This window comes from Schistocerca nitens, chromosome 2, assembly GCF_023898315.1.
Source record: "Schistocerca nitens isolate TAMUIC-IGC-003100 chromosome 2, iqSchNite1.1, whole genome shotgun sequence".
NCBI lineage: Eukaryota > Metazoa > Arthropoda > Insecta > Orthoptera > Acrididae > Schistocerca > Schistocerca nitens.
This window is the reverse complement of record NC_064615.1, coordinates 1,118,435,039-1,118,456,222: the sequence shown is the minus strand read 5'-3', so window position 1 is coordinate 1,118,456,222 and position 21,184 is coordinate 1,118,435,039. Positions and strand designations below refer to the sequence as shown.

Sequence of the window (21,184 nt, the reverse complement as noted above, 5' to 3'; positions counted from 1 at the left end):
ATTAATACAAGTTGTTTGATTGTTTGTCTAGTGAACCGAGTATGCAGGATACTTAGACACAACAGTTAATGGCTTAAATTAATGTACATAGTGTAGCTACAAGAACAGCTAAGCTTTCACACATAATATTGGTCTTTTTAGTGTGTGTTAAGACTTCAAGATACATGTGTCAGAAAATTTTAAACAAAAACATTAATGGCTGGTCTTCTGGTCTAAAAATTATTCCAAGTGGTTAGTCCTCAAACTTAGGTTTTAAATGAAAGTCAAATGCTCTGTGATTTAAGAAATTCATTGCTCATTCTCACAAATAACATAATTTGCCTTGTGTAAAAGGAAATTTCTTTAGAAAATAACACGTTTCAAAGAACCATTCACAATATTTTTCTGCAACCTCTTGGACTTGGGTTCATATCAACAGCTGCCAGAGAGTGCCACAAACCAGGCATTACTGCACATGGGCAGCTACAATGATGTTTAATGTTTGTACACATATAGCATTGAGTTCTTACATGACATCATAAAGGAAATAGGACATCAGAGGATAATCCAAGATCATAAGAATTTCATAAACCATACTAAACTGCATAATTTGGCTTAAAGGATGCATTCACATGTCCAGATTTACAACGAAGTAGGCCTCAACCTGATATTAAGCTTTTCAGTGCGCTTTTCAAGATGCAAATTTTCTTGTAGTACTAGTACTGTATTGTCTCATGCTCAGTTCTCCATTATATAGCGTAATTCCATACATGTCATATGATGAAAATGTGCACTTGGAATTCTGTGAGCAGTTGAAACTAGCCAACAGAGTGGAATGAAACACTTTGTTTCTGATATATTGACTGAATCTGCAGAAAAATGAATAAAAGCAACATATATTTAGCAAACCGAAAAAAATACCTCCATTGTTGTGCAAGGTGATTAATGCTTGACTGTCAAAAATGTGGAAATAAAATAAAATCAGAAAAAATCCCTCAATATCTTAGAATGTATTCTGTCAACCAATCCCTTCCTTTAGTAAATTTATGCCACAAATTTCTTTTATCCCCAATTCAGTACCTAAGAGAACTTACAAAAATGAAATGTGCCATTTAATGTAAAACAGACTCCTGCTGCTTAGGGTTTCATGTCCTTCTTCCTCTTCTTCTTCTTCTTCTTCTTCTTCTATTTCTTCACTATACTTAGCAGGCTTACAGCCTGTTTTGTCTTCATTGAAGTGATCTGTTCTTTAGTTGTCCTACATCTCTCTTTTCTATTTGTCTATAATTGATTCCATTTATTCTCTTATAGTATTGTTCATGTTTCATTTCTAAGGATACATCCTGCAACTTTCCTCAAGAATTTCATTTCAGTCAATCGTATTCTTCTTGTGTCTTTAATGACTAAGTTTCACTTTCATGTGTTAGAGTAAGAGTTGCCATATTTTGTATAATAGCATTGTATCCTTTCTTGTCTCATTACTCAGTGGACTGTGTACTGTGCCATTATATCATTTGAAACATATTTAATTTATTAGTAATGCCATTTTTGTACTCAGTTAATATCACAGCTTAACAGCTGAAACTGTGGTTCCTGTGTTGAAGGCCATTATTGTAATTTTTGCTGACATATTTACATGGCGAGTCTTAATTTTTAATTTAGTCAATGTACTGCAAATGAAAGGTCATTTCCTGTCTTCAGAATAATTATTTGGTCATTGACAAAGAGCATAGTATTTGTGTGTGTGTTTGTGTGTGTGTGTGTGTGTGTGGGCACACGCGTCCTGTTATTAATATAAGAGTTCCATGAGGTTTTAGGCTTCCAGCCAGATGATGTCAACATCTTGCCACATTGTCTTGGCTGACAAGTGTTATGCCATCATCAGGCATCACTGAATGCCTGTCAATCGAAATATTGTGCTGAGATGTCGAGGTCATCCAGCTGCAAGCACAAAACCTCATTCAACACTCATTAACTGGGTCAACTTCAAGGATAACATTAATTGGATAACTTGATTAACTTTCAACGTTTAAAAGATTTATTCCCTTACAATAGCCACAGATTTTTCTTTGTCCTTTTATGGGGAGCAGCATCACCTCCACTGTCTTCCTCGATTCAGGTACCATCCATCTCCCAGCATTCATTTAAGGGATGTAAGAGTGTCAGTTGTGGCTTTACTCCTATGTATTCAAGTAGTTCTATGATCACTCCTTTAGGTCCTACAGCTTTATAAATGCATATTTTTTGGTGGTAACATCTCACTAAATGTTCTCAGATATCCTACCATACTGGATAATTAAACTCAAAAGACTTAGCTGGTACACTGCTCTGAACATTTTTTCTCCCAGAGGACTCTTGTTATTTTTCTATGAGCTTCATACTAAAATTTGAAATCTGTGACTACACCTCTTCTCACACAATGAATGAAAGAAGCCCCATGCATACCACACAATGAATCTCCATGAATAAGAGTTTTTCAAATAGAAATAAAGTGATGAGTGCTTACTTTCAGCGAGTGTACTTCAGGGGCCGACAGTGACTCGATAATAACCAGGAAACAGGATGCGGTGAGAAGAAACAGAACTTGTCATGTGAGTCAATCTACATGAAGCAGGAAGTCCAAAACCATAAAGACATGCCTGGAAATAAATTCTGCATGCAGCTGGTGCAGGAGGTTATTAACTTAGCATTTGGCAACAACAATTGGCATGAAGTGCAAGGCAACGTCCATGGCAGTTAACCTCAGTGTAAGCATCAGCCTGCTCAGATTACTGCCACTCGCAGGTACGCATTTCTGTCAGTGGGTTTGCCCATGCTATGCATCCTGTGCAGTATCCACAGCAGGTTTTCACACTAAGCCACTGCACTATCTACACCAGATTATCTGAGTCCATCACAATGTATGCTGGCAGGGGCACTAAGGTAATTTCATTTATCCTTCACTTAATGTAATGTTATTAATGTCCACACCTCCCTTTCACAGCCCAGAGCTTGACAAAAAATCTACTTCAGGAGTTACAGAAAACTATCCAAACCTACTTCTGAAAAATTTGAGCTTAGTTTAACACAATGGATATTGCAAATACAAATCTATTCATCAGAGAAAATAGTGACATACTTCGATAAACACAAGTTGCACAGTTCTGCAATGAGTTCGCTACCATCGATAAACACAAGTTGCACAGTTCTGCAATTGGTTCACTACCATACATAAATACAAGTGATTTGTATGTTTATCAGGGTATATATATGGACAGAAAGAAAAATACACTTTTCCAGGATGAAAATACACTTTTCCAGGATGAAAATACACTTTTCCAGGATGAAAATACACTTTTTCAGTGTTACATAACAATATACTTTTCCTCGGAGCTGTAAAAGTTATCAATCCTTTGAATGGTAAAGGTTTTACACACCAGTTCAGAACTTCCTGGCACTTTACAAAGTGAAACTCAGCAAAAAAAAAAAAAAAAAATTGTCTTCTGGAAAGATCTTCGATAGCATGAACACTGCATATTTTTGGACCATAAAAGTAAGAATATGAATTCCATCATATACAGCACAGTAGACTCCCAAGCAATGAAACCAAGATTGTAAGCCAATCAGAGCACATATCACGTTATCTAACAAGCCAATGTCAACAGATGTTCAGACTGTAGGACACGTGATGTAGTCACCCAATAGCAACACCACTGTCAAGCAGTGCATGCACACAAACAGGAAATGTCAGTGGTTTAATTTAATATACAAACAGTATAGCTACAAGACAAATTAAGCTGTCCCATGTAATACTGGTTGTCAAAAACATTTTGATGTGTACCCAATTTTACATTTATTCCTAGTAAGGTTTACCTTCATTCTAAGCTCTTACTTGACGTCTTGTTTGACTATCTGTTTTCTTCCTACTGTCATCTGATGTGACTGAACGCGTTATAAGTGACATAATGAAACAAATGGTTTGCAACACGCGTGGTGGCAGTGTTACGGGGATACTTTAGGCCATTGTGGAGAGGGGAGATGTGAGAGAGGAAGTGCTGATGAGTTGCCAATACAACATACAACATTCAGCTTCACTGCACTAGTATGATACAACTGCTGCTATGTTGCAGCGGTAATGGAAAAACATGACAGTCGATGCAAATTATGCCAGACCGAGCCAATATGTGAAAAAGGAGCCCAGGCACTTATAACCCAGTCTCATCTTTTTGCATATATTTCCAGTGTACTGTATTCAGAAACACTATCAATCATTAGCCTCTTAAATTCGAACACTGTGTCTCAAAAAATATGCTTGGCCATAATTGAGGAAATTTTGCCCATTTCTGCCTAGTGAACTCTTATTGGCAGGCAACTTGTTAAGTCACCCAATAGCCCATGCAAACATGACATCACACTAACACCAGTAAAATGAGCTCACCGATTGGATATGTGGAGAGGAGTGGCCCTTCAATGAGTGAAGTGCTGGTAGGAATGAAAGCATTTTGTGAAGTGCTGAAAATGTGCTATGAGAGAGATGTCACATGGAAATAGAACAAGGGTTTTGTGATAGCACATTTTGAAGACTTTTGTGTTCTAATCTGACATAATACAGTCGCAACAACTACATACACTACTCATGTATATACTTTGCACCACACATTTTATATCGTAAAGATTGGCAGCAGTGATATACGGCATGAAGCGAAACTGTAGCACCCAAGTTTTCTTTCACATTTACATTTTACAGAGTGTATAAAAATTCACTGAGCCAACTTCTAATAAGCTTGTAATGTCAATTAGAGAAGTAAACTATTTTTTTCATGTTTCTGTTTCTTTCATCAAGCCTGAAATAACATTTTAACAGTGGCGAGAAAATGAAGTGCAGCTTGTAAGAAAGGCAGTAAACAATAACAGTAATGATGACAAGATTTGTCACAAAGCACATGTCCACAATTAAACTTATGGTTTAACCACTTAGCTGCTGTGATGTTTTTGGTTTAATCCAACATGTTGCTTTTTCTGTGTGAGCACAATGGATGATCTCTCCAGAACGTGTGTTTTGAATGTAAATTTGTGGTTGTAACATGTATGAAAATAGCTCAATTAACTTGTATCCAGATACCAATTTCAATTTTTTATAACTTGTTAGTTCACATCTGTGATTTTTCAAGAACTAGTGAAATCCACTAACACAATCTATTGTATAAACATTATACTGAACATTTAACTTCCTTCACCTACACAGATTTTATACAAAGTATTGGAGAGGATTGCGATTTTTAATCATATACACCAACTACATGTCTTTTTGCTTGTATTATGGGGAGTTTTAAAAATCCATCAGTTCTGCATCATTTTCATCAATTTTGTGTTTTCAACTCTGGACCGCATGAAAACTGTAGTTCTTTATTCTCATGAATTAATAATTGTTATTGAGAGGGGATGTCAAACTGATTGCTTATTTTTGGAATTCCAGAAGGTTTTTGACACCGTTCCTCACAAGCAATTTATAATCAATTTGCATGCCTATGGAGTATCATCTCAGTTGTGCAATTGGATTTGTGACTTCCTGTCATAAATGTCACAGAGTATAGACACTGATAGGTCATGAATATGGGTGCATGTCTGAAGGGCATTGTAAAGTAGGTTAGAGCAACACAGACACTGCAATATAGTATTTAACTCCAAATACCTGGGCTTTGACTTCAATCATACATCTCTTCCTGTATGGGACACAAATTATCTGTGTGAGTATAGAATGTAGACGGAAGTGGTAACATGTGGAAGTTTGGGTTGTTACAGGGAGCATGCTTGGGTGGCCGAGGTGGTCAAGGTAACCTCTGGTGTCAAGCAGAAGATTCAGACTCAAGTCCTGGTGCATGCACAAATTTTAACTGTAACCAATGCATAGTGCACCCAATGTTCAACAATATTCACTAATGTGCCTATAATTCTAATACCTTTCAGGTCGTCTGCAGAAGATGCTGTCATTTACCTTCTTGTAAAGTTATCAGCTGATCAAAACCAATTGCAAAATAATTTAGATGAGATATCTGTTTGATGTGAAAAATGGCAGTTGATCCTAAGTAATGAAAAGCGTTAGGTATCTACATAAGTAATAAAATGCATCTGCTAAATTTCAGTTACACAATAAATCACACAAATCTAAAGGCTGTAAGTTCAGTGAAATACAGAATAACTTATGACATAGATAATGCTGTGGGGAAAACTAACCAAAGACAGCCATTTATTGGCAGTACACACAGAAAATGCACCAGGTTTACTGAAGAAATTGCCCACACGACATTTGTCCACCCTCTTCTAGAGTATTGCTGTGTGGTGCGGGATCAGCATGAGATAGGACTGAGAGAGAGCATCAAAAAAGTTTAAAAAACGGATGCTCATTTTGTATTATCATGAAGTAGGGGAGAACTGGGGTGGCAAACATGAAAACAAAGACATTTTTCTATGCAGCAGGGCCTCCTCATGAAATTTCATTACCAACTTTCTTTCCAGAGTGTGAAACTATCTTATTGGTGCCTACAGGAGGAATTATCATGACAATAAAATAAGAGAAATCAGATCTCGCATGGAAAGATTTTAGTCTTTCTTTCTCCCACATACTGGTCAAGAATGGAACGGCAGGGAAATAGCTTGTAGGTAGTTCCAGGAACTCTCTGCCGAGCATTTAATTGTGAACTGCGGAGTAATTGCATATATACAAGTGTAGATGGCAAGCCCCTACTATGCACAGAAGGGAATACTGAAAGGTGGAAGGAACACATGGAAGATTTATATAAGGAAAAGAAACTGAAAACAATATTATGGAAAGAGAAGAGGAAGTAAATGAAGGTGAAATGAGGAATATGAAACTGCAAGGAGCATTTGGCACAGCTCTAAAAGATCCAACTCACAACAAATTACCTAGAGTAGACAACATTCTCTCATTGCTATTGAAGCCCTTCCAACAACTCTGTTTCAGCTTGCATGTGTGATACATCAGATGAGCGGAATAGCCTCATACTTGAAGAAGAATGTAGTAATTCCAATTCCAAAGAAGGCAGATAGTGACAGGTGAGGATATTAATGAGCCACAAATTTAACGAATCGTAACTCCAAAATACTGAAACTTATTATCTGTTGAAGAATCAAAAAACTTGTAGAAGCCGATCTCTGTGAAAATCAGGTTGGGTTTTGGGGAAATGTTGGAACACACAAGACCATCCTAATCAATAAAACAGTTATCTTAGAACATAAAGTGAAGAAAGAAAACCTACATTTACAGCATTTGTAGATTTAGAGAAAGCTTTTGACAAAGTTCATTGGAATACACTCTTTGAAATCCTGAAGGTAGCAAGATTTAAAAAAGGAGGGAGCACAAGCTTCATTTTATGATTAAAAACTGCCTTTTTCTTTCTGAAATGTATTTTATTTGTTCCAAGATGTGTTTTCCCTTTAACTTTGAGGCATCTTCAGTAAAATCTAGAGTGATACAATTTTTTTTCTGCATGATTTATAGGCTATAAAACCATTCAGGCCTTGTTTTTCCATGTTAATAAGTGATTACTTGCAGTTTTTCAGTTTTTTACCCGACATCTGTGTTTCCTCTCATCTGGTCACATGCTAGACATAGCATTATAATTTCATTTATGAAACATAAGCTCTTATTCATGTTACAACTTTTTCTTCTTCACAACTGTCATGTTCTTTGTGATAATTGCTGTGGAGCATTATTATTCTTCTGTCACTAGTTGCAGATATTTCACCAAAAACTGTTACTTACAGGCATAACTATTGTGTGTTCACTTTATGTCTCTTTCCATCTCATGAACATAATGAAATATATGCTGAAAACTGGTGTCTGTTCATTTCTGTTCTTCTTGTACCTGTGTGTGTGTGTGTGTGTGTGTGTGTGTGTGTGCATGTGTGTGTTGGGTGTGGTTAGTCAGGAGAATTGTTGAAGGTTTTGGTGTTCAGCTGATTAGAGTTTTGATTTAAATGTTTTGTGGAGGGGTTCATGGAAGAGTGAGTAGAAAAGGGCTGGGTGGTATTATTATGATAATAATCCTCTGTTGGAGTGTTACTCTGTTATTTTATCTATTAATGTAAAAAGTGAGTTGTTTGTCATGTGTACTTGATTGTTCAACACAGTTTTCTTTTCTGCTTTGGTTTATTTGTATGTGGTTATTTTGTTGCAGGATTATGAGGTGTTTTTTATTGTTGATTCTAATTATTTTCATGCCTTCTTCTACATAGATCAGCTAGTGATTGTGCTCTCTCAGGTGTTCTGCAAATGTGGAATGGTTTGCCCATACTTCCAGGCTCTCATCTGTTTGGCATCAGATACACAGAGCATATGAGATCCTGGAACTATGGGACTAAACACTCCACATCTGCAGAACACCCGTGAGAACACAGTCACTCACCAGCCTCTATAGAAGACATTACAATAATTAGAATCAACAATAAAAACCTGCTAACCCTGAAAGAAAATTATCACATACAGAAAACCAAAGCAAGAAATAAAATCCGGTTGAATGATGAAGTACACATGACAAACAGCCCACTGTTTGCATTAACTTATAAAATAATAATGTAACACTCCAACAGAGGATTATTATCATAATAAGACCACCCAACCCCTTTCCCCTCGCTGTTCTTTGAACCCCTCCACAAAGCATTTAAACCAAAACTCATATCAAATGAACACCAAAACTTTCAATCTCCAACAGGCATTACATACACACTCGACTTTCTACAACTCTCATGACTAACCCACCTTCCTCACACCCCACACACAAATGGATATGAGCTGCTGGGAGCCAAAGTGGTATAACCCAATTTTTCCCAATTCTAAGAAATGAGAGATTTTGCATTTCATTTAATGTAAATTCATGCTTCTCAATAATTTATGATTCATTTGATGAAATGTACCAATGCAATATTATAAGTACCTTTTCTATACACTTTTTTTATTTCCTTATTATAGTTCCTAAAAGTTGGAGTATCACTTTTTTAATTTCCTTTTTATAGTTCCTAAAAGTTGGAGTATCACTTTTTCTCTCAGCAATTTACTCGTACTGAAAGATAAAGTGATGTAAATCAAGAGTTTTACCACGCCTCTTATAAACGTCTAGGTGAAGTTGAATATATAAGAAGGAATATGCTTCCTTTTTAATCTCCATAATTGCAATTTATTTATAAAACATAAACATAATGTGATGCAGGAAATGTATTTCTGCACTTATTGCTCCCATTATGCACTTTTCTCTCACAAACTGAATTAAAATAATGGCATTATTGTTGTTAATTACTAGAATGCTACCTACTGAGTCTGTCTAATTGTTCAGCAGTGCTTTCACCTGTGGATTGTAAATAAATTGTTGTTTCTAAATGTTGAAATATCTTTAAGTGTAATTCTTGTCATGCTGATATTTCAAGTGTCTTTACAATGGAGCATGTTTGTTTACTCAATTTCACCATCTACATCATCTTCCTCTGCTGAAGGGGCAACCTGTCTAGATTCCTGAGCCAAACTTGCAGTTGTCAGTTGGTCGAAGAAAGCTGGAGGGATGTATGGGAGAAGTGCCATCATGTCTCTCCTTTTTGATTTGGTGACAGGTCACACAGCATTGTTGAGAGGGATGAGTTGAACACTAGACAAGCAAGGGTGGCCACAAGCACAATTTGAAGTTGTAATATCAAAAATTTTAAAAGGGACTGCATCAAGAGATTCTTTGTATAAAACGAGATGTGGGCATTCATTCTGGAAATGAAGCTATCGAATGTGAAGCCAATTGATCTTTTCATTTTACGTGTTATTCTTTCTAAACGTTACACTTTTCTCTAGATAGTTTGTTGAGAAAAATATCCTTTCTACAAATGGTAAAGGATTGTTTCTCCTTGCTTTTTGAATGACATTATACCAATCATCCAGACAATCTCTATCCAAATTAATGCAAGTTTTGAATTCTGATTTTGCCCAGTTGCTGCAGCACTGTATGTTATTACAGTGATGGGCGTTATGAGCATTGAGTTCTACATGCCCTAGAAGGCAGAAACCTACTTCTTGGGAGCCTGTCTATGAGGAAGTCTCATCCCATATGTACATAAACCCACTGTCCATTTTGAAATCATGAATGTCACAGTTGTATACATACACTTTCCTCAAATAATAAGCTTTGTATGTTGATACCTTAGGGAAAGCGAGTGCTTTCTGAAGATCAAAAGTTATGGTTATGTTGTTCACATTTCCTTGAGATGAGTTACGTGTTCGCAGTGAAACACTCCCCTGCTATTTCTGCTGTTCTCTAATGTTCATTTTGTTTGTGCACTAATAGTGATTTAAGTGGTTCTTCTCTGTCACAGGTCTCAACTTTAAGGACAGACATGTAGCACAGGTATCTTTCACTGGGGCAAGGAATGACAAGTTGGATCTCTCACTGAGAATACAACTACAGAAAGTTTCCTTCACTGTACTTCTTTCTGGAACTTGTTTCTCAGTGTAGCTTCTTTGTAAAGTTCTTACATGGTCTTAACATTGAGATCGGGGCCGAGATATTTTCTATTAGGGTTGTGTACGCTAGTGTTGTGACTTTCGTAACATAGGAAACATTCAATGTGGTCCACTACTATGTTGACAACATCCTTGAGAATTTTGTTTTTTGGAATATTCTTCCTTCCCACATCCTCTCCAGGTGTTTGTCCCTCTTCTTTCTTTAGTGCTAAAGTTGATCGATCATTATAAATGGAAAAGGTATCAAGGGAAGAATGTTTTACAGTCACAAAGCATTTGTACATAACTGATTTTGGTCCCTTGCACTTGCCTTCATCATTACTTGGTCGCCACTGTTGAACATTAAAATGTTTCACCAGTCTGCAGAGGTAAGCATTCTGTTTGCTGAAGTTTCCCAAACCCCAAAATGCTTCAAACAAAGCAAACCTCTCACCAGTACTTAACAATCACACATTTCTTACATCAACCACCATCTTTCCCACTGAATTTCTTTGCTTCAACATGTTTCCTTTTGGTTAATACATAAGATTCTCCTAGGTTTTTCTTTGTAGTTGCTAATTGTTTCTGGTGATTTTGAGGTTGACATTTACATTGACTCCAATGTATCCTTTACCCTTGGTTTCGTTTCTCGGCAGTGGATCTCATGTTGTGTTGCAGAATGTTTAAGTTTCAGGAACATCCCTTTGATATCCTAATTCGGTGGTTGGTGAGGATGGTCTTGTGGCATAGTGATCTGTGTTAATTCTGATGCAGGAAATGGAGGCTGTTCAGGACTGGTGTCAATCTCCAAAGATGAAGCCATAGTATTAATAATATTTCTTCTGTAGTACTTCACACTTGTTTGATCAGACAGCAAACACTATCCTAAATAGTCCACTGATCCATTATCAGAATCTTCATTGCCGGAACCTTCACTACCACTGGAAAGGTAGTAGTCTGGACCATTCATGTTCAATCCTGGAAATAAGGCTAATGTTCACTACTAGATTCATATACATTTTGACCTAAAATGCTTGCAACTACTGTGATTTTAGCCTGCTTAACATACTGTGAACTGTGTTCTCCCGTCTCACAATTATTATTTATTTTTTTATAATTTGACTCAACCTGTGCCATAAATTTTAAGGAAACAAGAACAGTGTTTGCAAAACTTCCACAGACACAGAATACATAATTGAAAAAAAAGAGAATAGAAAAGAAATATCCAACACCATAAACTTAAAGTCCAGTAAATAAAATTCCTCATTTGGAATGCGTATATTATGTTCTAATCCTTTTGTGAATAGATCAAACAAAGCACAATGTGTTAATACAACAACGAAAACAATCAATTATTTAATTGGATAGATTAAAAATTTACTCACCAAACGACGGCAGAACACGCACATAAAAGAATGTTATAATTGGAAAGCTTTCGGAGCCAGTGGCTCCTTCTTCAGGCAGAAGGGTTAAGGGGAGTGAAGGTAAATGACTGGAGAGTCTGCATCCGAACAAATTCGTTTGCCTCAGATGCCAAGGCTGTATGGGAGGAAACATTTGACATGGGAAGGATGGCAAATGTCAAAATGTAAGTACTGTTGTTTGTTGGTACGTTTCAAGTGGACAGAAGTGTGTAACTGGCCTTTGGTGAGGACAAGATTAACATCAAGGAAAGTGGCATGGGACACAGAATAGGACCATGTGAAATTTAATTGGGAGAAGGTATTCAGAGATTCTGGGAATTTTAGCAGGTCAGAGTCACCAGCATCTTATAAGGACAATTTCTGTTTAAATAACATCTGGATAATACAAATCTGAAGAAATAAAATGATACTAATATTTACTAGCACTGTTGCAATGCCTTTTTGATTTTAGAGTGTAAACAAACACGCAAAACAACACAGAACAGCACATGGCCTTCCCTCTTGACTTATACCACTGCCCCACAAATGTGCTTTTCACTCTGGCATGAGAAGAAGAATGCATTTGTTGTGTTCAAGTGGCTCCGGTGGAAGTTATCATTATACAACTTCTCCACAACTAATTTCGGTTCACTGAGAATAAACTGAGCGGTATAACTCAAAAATTAAATTTTTTTGACTTAGACCACTTTGGTTCTCAACAGCTCATATAAAAAGAACAGAAATGAACATATATTTTGTTATGACAGCAACATGTAGATACACAAACCAAACAGGAAGAGATATAAAGTGAACACATGTAAAATATCTTCAATTGGTGACAAAAGAATAACAGAGCTCCACATAAAATAGTGCAACGAAAATGAAAATCGTGACAAAAAGATTTCGTAAAGTGAATATGTGCTTATGCTTCGTTAAGTGAAGTTATAGTGTGACATCCAGCATGTGACAAGATGAGAGAAAATTCACACTTAAGTCAAAACCTCGAAAAACTGTTAAGTAATCATTTATTTATGAAAAAATGAGACATGAATTGTTTTATAATCTACAAATAGTGCATACCAAGACAAAACTAGAATCTACTGAAGGTGCCTTAATGTACAAGTGAGAACATACCTGGAACAAATAACATACGAGGGCCGTTCAGAAAGTAACCTCCGGTTGATTTAAAAAAATACACCAAGTTAAATAAAAATATTTTAATATATACATCTTACAACTACATCTTTGCACTATTTTTCTACATAGTCTCCATAGCGATTGAGACACTTATCGTATCTCTTCACAAGCTTTGAAATTCCTTCTGCATAAAAATCACCCGCTTGTGCCTGGAGCCAGCCTGTGACCGCATCTTTGAGCTCTTCGTCGTCATCAAACTGCTGTGACCCGAGCCATTTCTTCAAATGCATGAAGAGGTGATAATCACTTGGTGCCAGGTCTGGGCTGTAAGGTGGATGGTTGATAACGTCCCACTGGAAGGACTCAAGAAGGGCCGTTGTTCTGCGAGCAGAGTGAGGATGGGCGTTATCGTGCAAAAAAACGATACCGGAAGTCAGCATACCACGGCGTTTGTTCTGTATAGCCCGTCGTAACTTTTTTATTGTTTCACAGTACACGTCTTGATTAATGGTCGTACCACGTTCCATGAATTCAACCAACAACACCCCTTTGGCATCCCAAAACACCGTTGCCATCAGTTTTCTGGCAGAAAAATCTTGCGAGGCTTTTCTTGGTTTGGTAGGCGAATTTGAATGTGCCCACATCTTTGATTGTTCTTTTGTCTCAGGGTTCACGTACTTAATCCAGGTTTCGTCACCGGTCACGATTCTGTTTAACAATGGTTCTCCTTCGTCCTCATAACGTGACAGAAAGTCTAATGCAGAGGCCATTCTTTGAGTTTTGTGGTGGTCGGTAAGAATTTTGGGCACCCATCGTGCACAGAACTTACGGTAACCCAATCTTGCTGTCACTATCTCGTACAAGAGAGTCTTAGAAATCTGTGGAAAACCAGTAGACAACTCCGACATTGAGAAACGTCGATTTTCACAAACTTTTGCATCAACTGTCTGAACGAGTTCGTCAGTCACCAATGATGGTCTAGCACTCCTCTCTTCATCATGAACGTTTTCTCGTCCACTTTTAAATAAACGTACCCATTCACGGACAACTCCTTCACTCATAACTCTTGGTCCGTACACGGCACAAAGCTCACGATGAATAGCTGCTGCAGAATATCCTTTGGCTGTAAAAAACCTTACGACAGCACACACTTCACATCTGGTGGGGTTTTCTATTGCAGCACACATTTCAAACTGCCACAAAAACTAAACTAGCGCAGGTACGACGTTCACTTGACCACGGCTTGATGCCGACTGACCTGTTGAGTGCGTGAACGCACAGATGGCGTCGCTACTCCCCCCACAACCCGCACTGTGACCAATCGGAGGTTACTTTCTGAACCGCCCTCGTACATTGATACATTGCGGCAAGAATAATGCTGTTTTTACTTACAAAATGGATATCTCTGTGCTTGCTGCAAATGATGGCCATGCAAACAAACTTGCTATAGTAAAAAACGTTTTTACTTACTGGAATCTGTACTGAAGTACAATGCACATAACTGTTACTAAGTGTAATAAGCCAGTATTAAAAAGTTGGTGAAAGGGTGGCTGTTAATATTTAAAACAATGAGACGATCAATCTGTGTGCACGCTTTTGGTGGACTGGTACAAGCACGTTCAGAATTTAGTCTTCTACTATGGTCGATGTAAACAAACACATAAAGAGCAAAGCTTGTACAAGCATGTTCAGAATTTAGTCTTCTACTATGGTCGATGTAAACAAACACATAAAGAGCAAAGCTTGTACAAGCACGTTCAGAATTTAGTCTTCTACTATGGTCGATGTAAACAAACACATAAAGAGCAAAGCTTGTACAAGCACGTTCAGAATTTAGTCTTCTACTATGGTTGATGTAAACAAACACATAAAGAACAAAGCTTAGTGATGGTTTTGAACACTGAGAGTCATGCTTTGCCTATTGTTCTGCTACTGACATGTTACACTTAGCAACAATGACGGCCAACATTGAATTTACACACAGATTCCTCTTTTTATTTTGTGTTTTAAAAGTTTTATAAATAGTGTATGTTTCAAAGATTGTTAAGTGTTCACATTAACTGAAAGGTAACTTCCAGTTCATTGCCATAGATCTCAGTTACAATTTGTAACAATGATGTTGTGGTCAACATGATACGCAGATTCTGATCCTTCAGTAAGTGTGGTACAATTCTTATTAATTTATGTTTTGATACTCTTTAAATAATGTATGTTTTCTTTTCAAAATTGTTAAGTTCACAATATCTGTAAGGAAATTTTCTGTTCATTTTCATAAATCTAAAGATGGTTGTTAATCAACAAAAACCTGTAACCAGCGAATTGTTAATTAATTTTTTAGTGTGATCAAGACTATTAAGAATTTTTAACAAATAACACAGACCACTATTTTTCCTTCACCTGACGGTGTCAGGCCTTACAAACTAGTGTGTCTCACTCAATATTAAAGCCCCAACACAAAATTCATATTTTATACCAAAAAAAGCTGTCATTAAAAAGAAGTTCATTCTGCTCTAACTAGCCTGACATCATCTTACAACTCAAAGTCTTATAAACAACTTGTCTGTCATTACCATTGTACCTCAAATACATAAATGAGGTTAGAAAAATGATATTCTGTCCATCAAGATTAAGTTAACAATTGGATATGTTCTTTAATGACATTCTCTCTCTCTCTCTCTCTCTCCCTCTGTGTGTGTGTGTTTTATTGTGCCATATAAATATATATGTATAAAATAAAACAACATACACTGAAGAGCCAAAGAAACTGGTACATCTGCCTAATATACGTGTACGGCCCCCGCGAGCATGCAGAAGTGCAGCAACACAATGTGGTATGGACTTGAATAATGTCTGAAGTAGTGCAGGAGGGAACTGACACCATAAATCTGTAAGAACACAAGGCATGTTGCAAAGCATCCCAGATATGCTCAATAATGTTCATGTCTGGGAGTTTGGTGGCCAGCAAAGAGTTTAACTTCAGAAGAATGTTCCTGGAGCCACTCTGTATCAATTCTGGATGTGTGGGGCATCGCATTGTCCTGCTGGAATGGTCCAAATCTGCCAGAATGCACCATGGACATGAATGGGTACAGGTGATCAGATAGGATAGTTGGGCATGTCACCTGCCAGAGTAAGATCTAGACATATCAAGGGTCCCATAACACTCCAACTGCACATGCCCCACACCATTACAGAGCTCTACCAGTTTAAACAGTCCCCTGGCATGTAGGATCCATGGATTCATTAGATTGTTTAGATACCTGTACACGTCCATCCACTCAATACAATTTGAAATAAGACTTGTCTGACCAGGAAACATGTTACCAGTCATCAAGACACCAATGTCAGTGTTGATGGGCCGAGAGAAGGCGTAAAGCTCTGTGTCATGGAGTCATCAAGGGAATATAAGTGGGCCTTCAGCTTTGAAAGCCCATATCAATGATGTTTCATTGAATGGTTTGCACGCTGACATTTGTTGTTGGCCCAACATTGCAAATTGCAGAAATTTGCGGAAGGGTTTCACTTCTGTCACACTGAACGATTCTCTTCAGTTGTCATTGGTCCTGTTCTTGCAGGATCTTTTACCAGCTGAAGCGATGTTAGAGATTTGATGTTTTACAGGGTTCCTGATATCTGATATCCATGGTCCACTCGTGAACTGGTTGTACGGGAACCCCAAACCCCTATTATCGCTACCTCAGAGACATTGTATACAGTTCGCACCAGGTATCTGAGAGCTTCATGACCATTACTCTGAAACAGCCAGATAGCCACTGTGCATGAGCAAAAGTGTGCAGCTCTGCCAAAATATATTTGGCTGCCCTCAGTGTGCCATGTGTATTCGTTGTGAGTGCAGTACAAGTTCCACCTTTGTGTTCTTTTTCGGTATTTGTATTACTAGTGCGCAGTGACTTCATACTGAAAATGATGTCTATTAGTATTTCAAAACCAAAAAGCAGAAAACTGAATAGCCGGTCACGGTAGATTATACATAATGTTTTAATATACTAAGATGGTATCTGTTCTTTTGGACATGTCCGAAAGAACAGATACCATCAGTGACCATGCAGCTCGTTAAAATGAAATTACAATGAAATGAACACCCTTAGCTGCTTACAGGCGTTGACATATGTCAATGGGGACAGATGAAAATGTGTGGCCCGACAGGGACTCGAACCCGGGATCTCCTGCTTACATGGCAGACGCTCTATCCATCTGAGCCACCGAGGACACAGAGGATAGCGCAACTGCAGGGATTTATCTCTGGCACGCCCTCCGCAAAACCCACATTCTCAATGTATTGTCCCGCACTATGTTACTCGCGGCGCGTTGCCGATTCCCGTAAGAGTTCGGGCACCGTTTGTGCATTCGCACAGAAGAAAAGGCCAAGTGGCCTGTGAGCCTTATATATATATATATATATATATATATATATATATATATATATATATATATATATATATATATATATATATATACTAAGATGGTATCTGTTCTTTCGGACATGTCTGCAGGAGATCCCAGGTTCGAGTCCCGGTCGGGGCACACATTTTCATCTGTCTCCATTGACGTATGTCAACGCCTGTAAGCAGCTAAGGGTGTTCATTTCATTGTAATTTCATTCTAACGAGCTGCATCATCACCCATGGTATCTGTTCTTTCGGACATGTCCGAAAGAACAGATACCATCTTAGCATATATATAGTTAAGGCTCACTGGCCACTTGACCATCTTCTTCTTCTGTACGAATGCACAAACAGTGCCCGAACTCTTACGGGAATCGGCAACGCGCCGCGAGTAATAATGGGCAGGGGCACGACGAATGTAGTGCGGGACAATACGTTGAGAATGTGGGTTTCGCGGGAGGCATGCCAGAGATAAATCCCTGCAGTCGCGTTATCCTCTGTGTCCTCAGTGGCTCAGATGGATAGAGCATCTGCCATGTAAGCAGGAGATCCCGAGTTTGAGTCTCGGTCGGGACATATGTCAACGCCTGTAAGCAGCTAAGTGTGTTCATTTCATTGTAATAATGTTTTAATGTTTATGGAGACTGAGTCCTCTCACAGGATGAACATCCTGGTGGAGCAAGCTCAGCTGAGAGCTGAAGTGGCCACAGGCATTTCATGTAGCACTATCCAGAAAATTAAAAGGGAAGGCAAGCTATTGGAACATTGTGAGAAAAGGAAATTAGATAAAAAATGTATACAAAAAAGAATTATAGATGTTGACAGTTTTGATGAGGCCATTGTTATGAGAAGTGTTTACAACTTTTATCTGGCTGAAAAACATGTGCCTACAGAGGAAGGAATTAAACAGTAATTGAAAGAAGCAGTAGACTTTCAAGTTTGATTCCTGCTGGGAAAAAAACAAAATCACGTAGGCTGATACTGTTAGAGAGAAGCGAATTAGAGAAAAAGGAATATTATATTTGAAGCTAATAAAAAAAGTGTAGGGAAGAAAACAGAGACATTGTTTACATTGATGAAACTTTTATTTTATGGTATCTGGGAAATCATGGAATGATAATACTGCTCATGGTCTCCTCAAACCGGTATCAAAGGGACAACACCTAATAATAACTCATGCAGGCAGTGAAAATGGCTTTATTCCTAATGCGCTTATTATGTGGAAGTCAAATCAAGCAATGGGAGATTACCACAAGCAAATGAACCAACAAAATTATGAGAAGCGGTTGACAGAAAAGCTGATTCCCAATTTAAAATCTAGCTCTGTAATAGTTCTCGACAATGTACCATATCACAATGTTAAAACAAACAAAGCTCCAACATCTGACTCAACTACAGACAATATCAGAAAGTATGAGATTTTCACTCTGCAGCGGAGTGTGCGCTGATATGAAACTTCCTGGCAGATTAAAACTGTGTGCCCGACCGAGACTCGAACTCGGGAACTTTGCCTTTCGTGGGCAAGTGCTCTACCATCTGAGCTACCGAAGCACGACTCACGCCCGGTACTCACAGCTCTACTTCTGCCAGTATCTCGTCTCCTACCTTCCAAACTTTACAGAAGCTCTTCTGCGAACCTTGCAGAACTAGCACTCCTGAAAGAAAGGATATAGCGGAGACATGGCTTAGCCACAGCCTGGGGGATGTTTCCAGAATGAGATTTTCACTCTGCAGCGGAGAGTGCTCTGATATGAAACTTCCTGGCAGATTAAAACTGTGTGCCCGACCGAGACTTGAACTCGGGCAGTTTGGAAGGTAGGAGACGAGATACTGGCAGAAGTAGAGCTGTGAGTACCGGGCGTGAGTCGTGCTTCGGTAGCTCAGATGGTAGAGCACTTGCCCGCAAAAGGCAAAGGTCCCAAGTTCGAGTCTCGGTCGGGCACACAGTTTTAATCTGCCAGGAAGTTTAATATCAGAAAGTGGCTAGCAAAGAAACGTATCCCATTCTCAGATGACATGTTAAGTCTGTTCTCTATGAGCTCGTTAGAAGAACCAAGACAATGACAGTCGAGTATTCCGTCAATAAAATCCTTGAAAATGTTGGTCACATTGCCTTACACCTTCCTCCTTACCATCCAGAATTAAATCCAATAGAAAATATTTGGTTGATTGTAAAAGGTTGGGTAGCTTCTAGGAACGTTCTCTGCAATGTAAAGTCTGAAAAATTTGTGTGAGGAGAAATTTAAATCCATGAGTAAAGAAGACTGGATTTCATTGTGAGAACGTGTTTAAAAAAAATGAGCAGGAATACACGCAGAAAAAAAAATTATCAACAATGAAACAGATAAAATAATCATAGATTTAGGTGGTGCAGAAAGTGATAGTGGAACTGATTACTGTGATTCTAGCTCTGAAGATGACGGAGAACTGGAAGGAGCTCACATTCTAAGCTGATCAGATTTCAAAGTGAAAAAGTCAAGACACTTTTGTTTATAGTTTACACTTAACTTCATTACTGCAGTTACATCTTACTCTTATTTTTCTTGCCAGGTACTGTGATATTTTGAAGCTGATAATAGGCCCATGACGATGCTACACTTGAAGAACTCAAAAAGGAGTGTATCTTCAATTTGTGAATTGGGATGGGAAATGTAAATATTACTAATCTGTAAATAAATTATCTTAAGATTTACCTTAGTAGTATTTATCAGAAGAATGAATGGATTGATTTTAGCAGTTCCTCATTAAAAAGAAGGTATTTGGTTATTAATACAGTAAATATTGTGAAATACATTTCTCTAACGTCCTACTACTAGAGAATTTAATTCTCATAATTTTTAATTAAGTAAGAAATGTTACTGCATGCATTTTGTTTCTTGATTAAAAATGGGACAATTATGAATCCAGAGTGATTATCTTGCGACACCGGGACATTTTGGTGAAAGCCGAGACATCTGGTCAGCCTAGCGCAGTTAGTGTTCTCAGCTTGGCAGTCCCTGCTGTGACATCAGACATTTGTTGTCTTATGTAGGCACTGCAGACTGCAGTGCCATATTGTGCCTGTTTACATATCGCTGTATTTGAATTTGCATGACTATACCAGTTTCTTTGGTGCTTCAGTGTATATTGGAGTGACTGTGTGCTAGGCAAAGTATTGTCATACTCCAAGTGCAATTGATTCAACAGTGTTACAGCAGCTTTTGATGGTATAAAAGTGACTTCCATACAATGAACTGAACATGTGGAGCACAGTTTAAAGGATATTATTTTCCTTATAATTTTAAGTACTATGCTTACTGTTTTTACCTTCCAACTTACAAGCAGAGTCTCTGAATCTTTCATTTTAACTCTGACATCTCTTGGTGGGGCCTCAGGAACTTCCTCTTTTGTCGTTACTGTGAGAATATTACTATAGTTAGATGCCCCAACATCATTTACAGCGAGAACTCTTATGTTATATACATGTGCTGGCATGAGGTCACTCAACGAGGCTACCTGCTGGAGTCCATCCACCTCAATCTGTGGTACATCGAGGCTCCATGGCACTGTCAACATGTGTAGACACTGCTAGGAATTACGCTGTTTCTGAGATAAGCACATATCAATAAAGATACATTTGTGTCAAACTATGGAGAATTACTACAGAACAAACATACCTGACATATTTTTATACTGGATGATGTATGATGTAATGGCACTGTTTCCATCATATGGCTCTTTCCAACTCAGTTTTAGTGAGCGACTGGTAAAATTATTTACATGGGCATTTATTGGTGGTTCTGGTG

General features: G+C 38.0%; 1 protein-coding gene across 1 annotated transcript in view; it reads right to left on the bottom strand.

The window, feature by feature from the left end:
• The window catches only part of LOC126235590 (Down syndrome cell adhesion molecule homolog), a 45,098-nt gene extending 24,144 nt beyond the window's left edge, over positions 1-20,954 (bottom strand). Inside the window, exon 1 of the mRNA XM_049944303.1 lies at positions 20,706-20,954. Within this exon, the coding sequence (XP_049800260.1) occupies positions 20,706-20,954 (249 nt within the window). The remainder of the gene's footprint in view (positions 1-20,705) is intronic.
• Between the last annotated feature and the right edge of the window lie 230 nt (positions 20,955-21,184).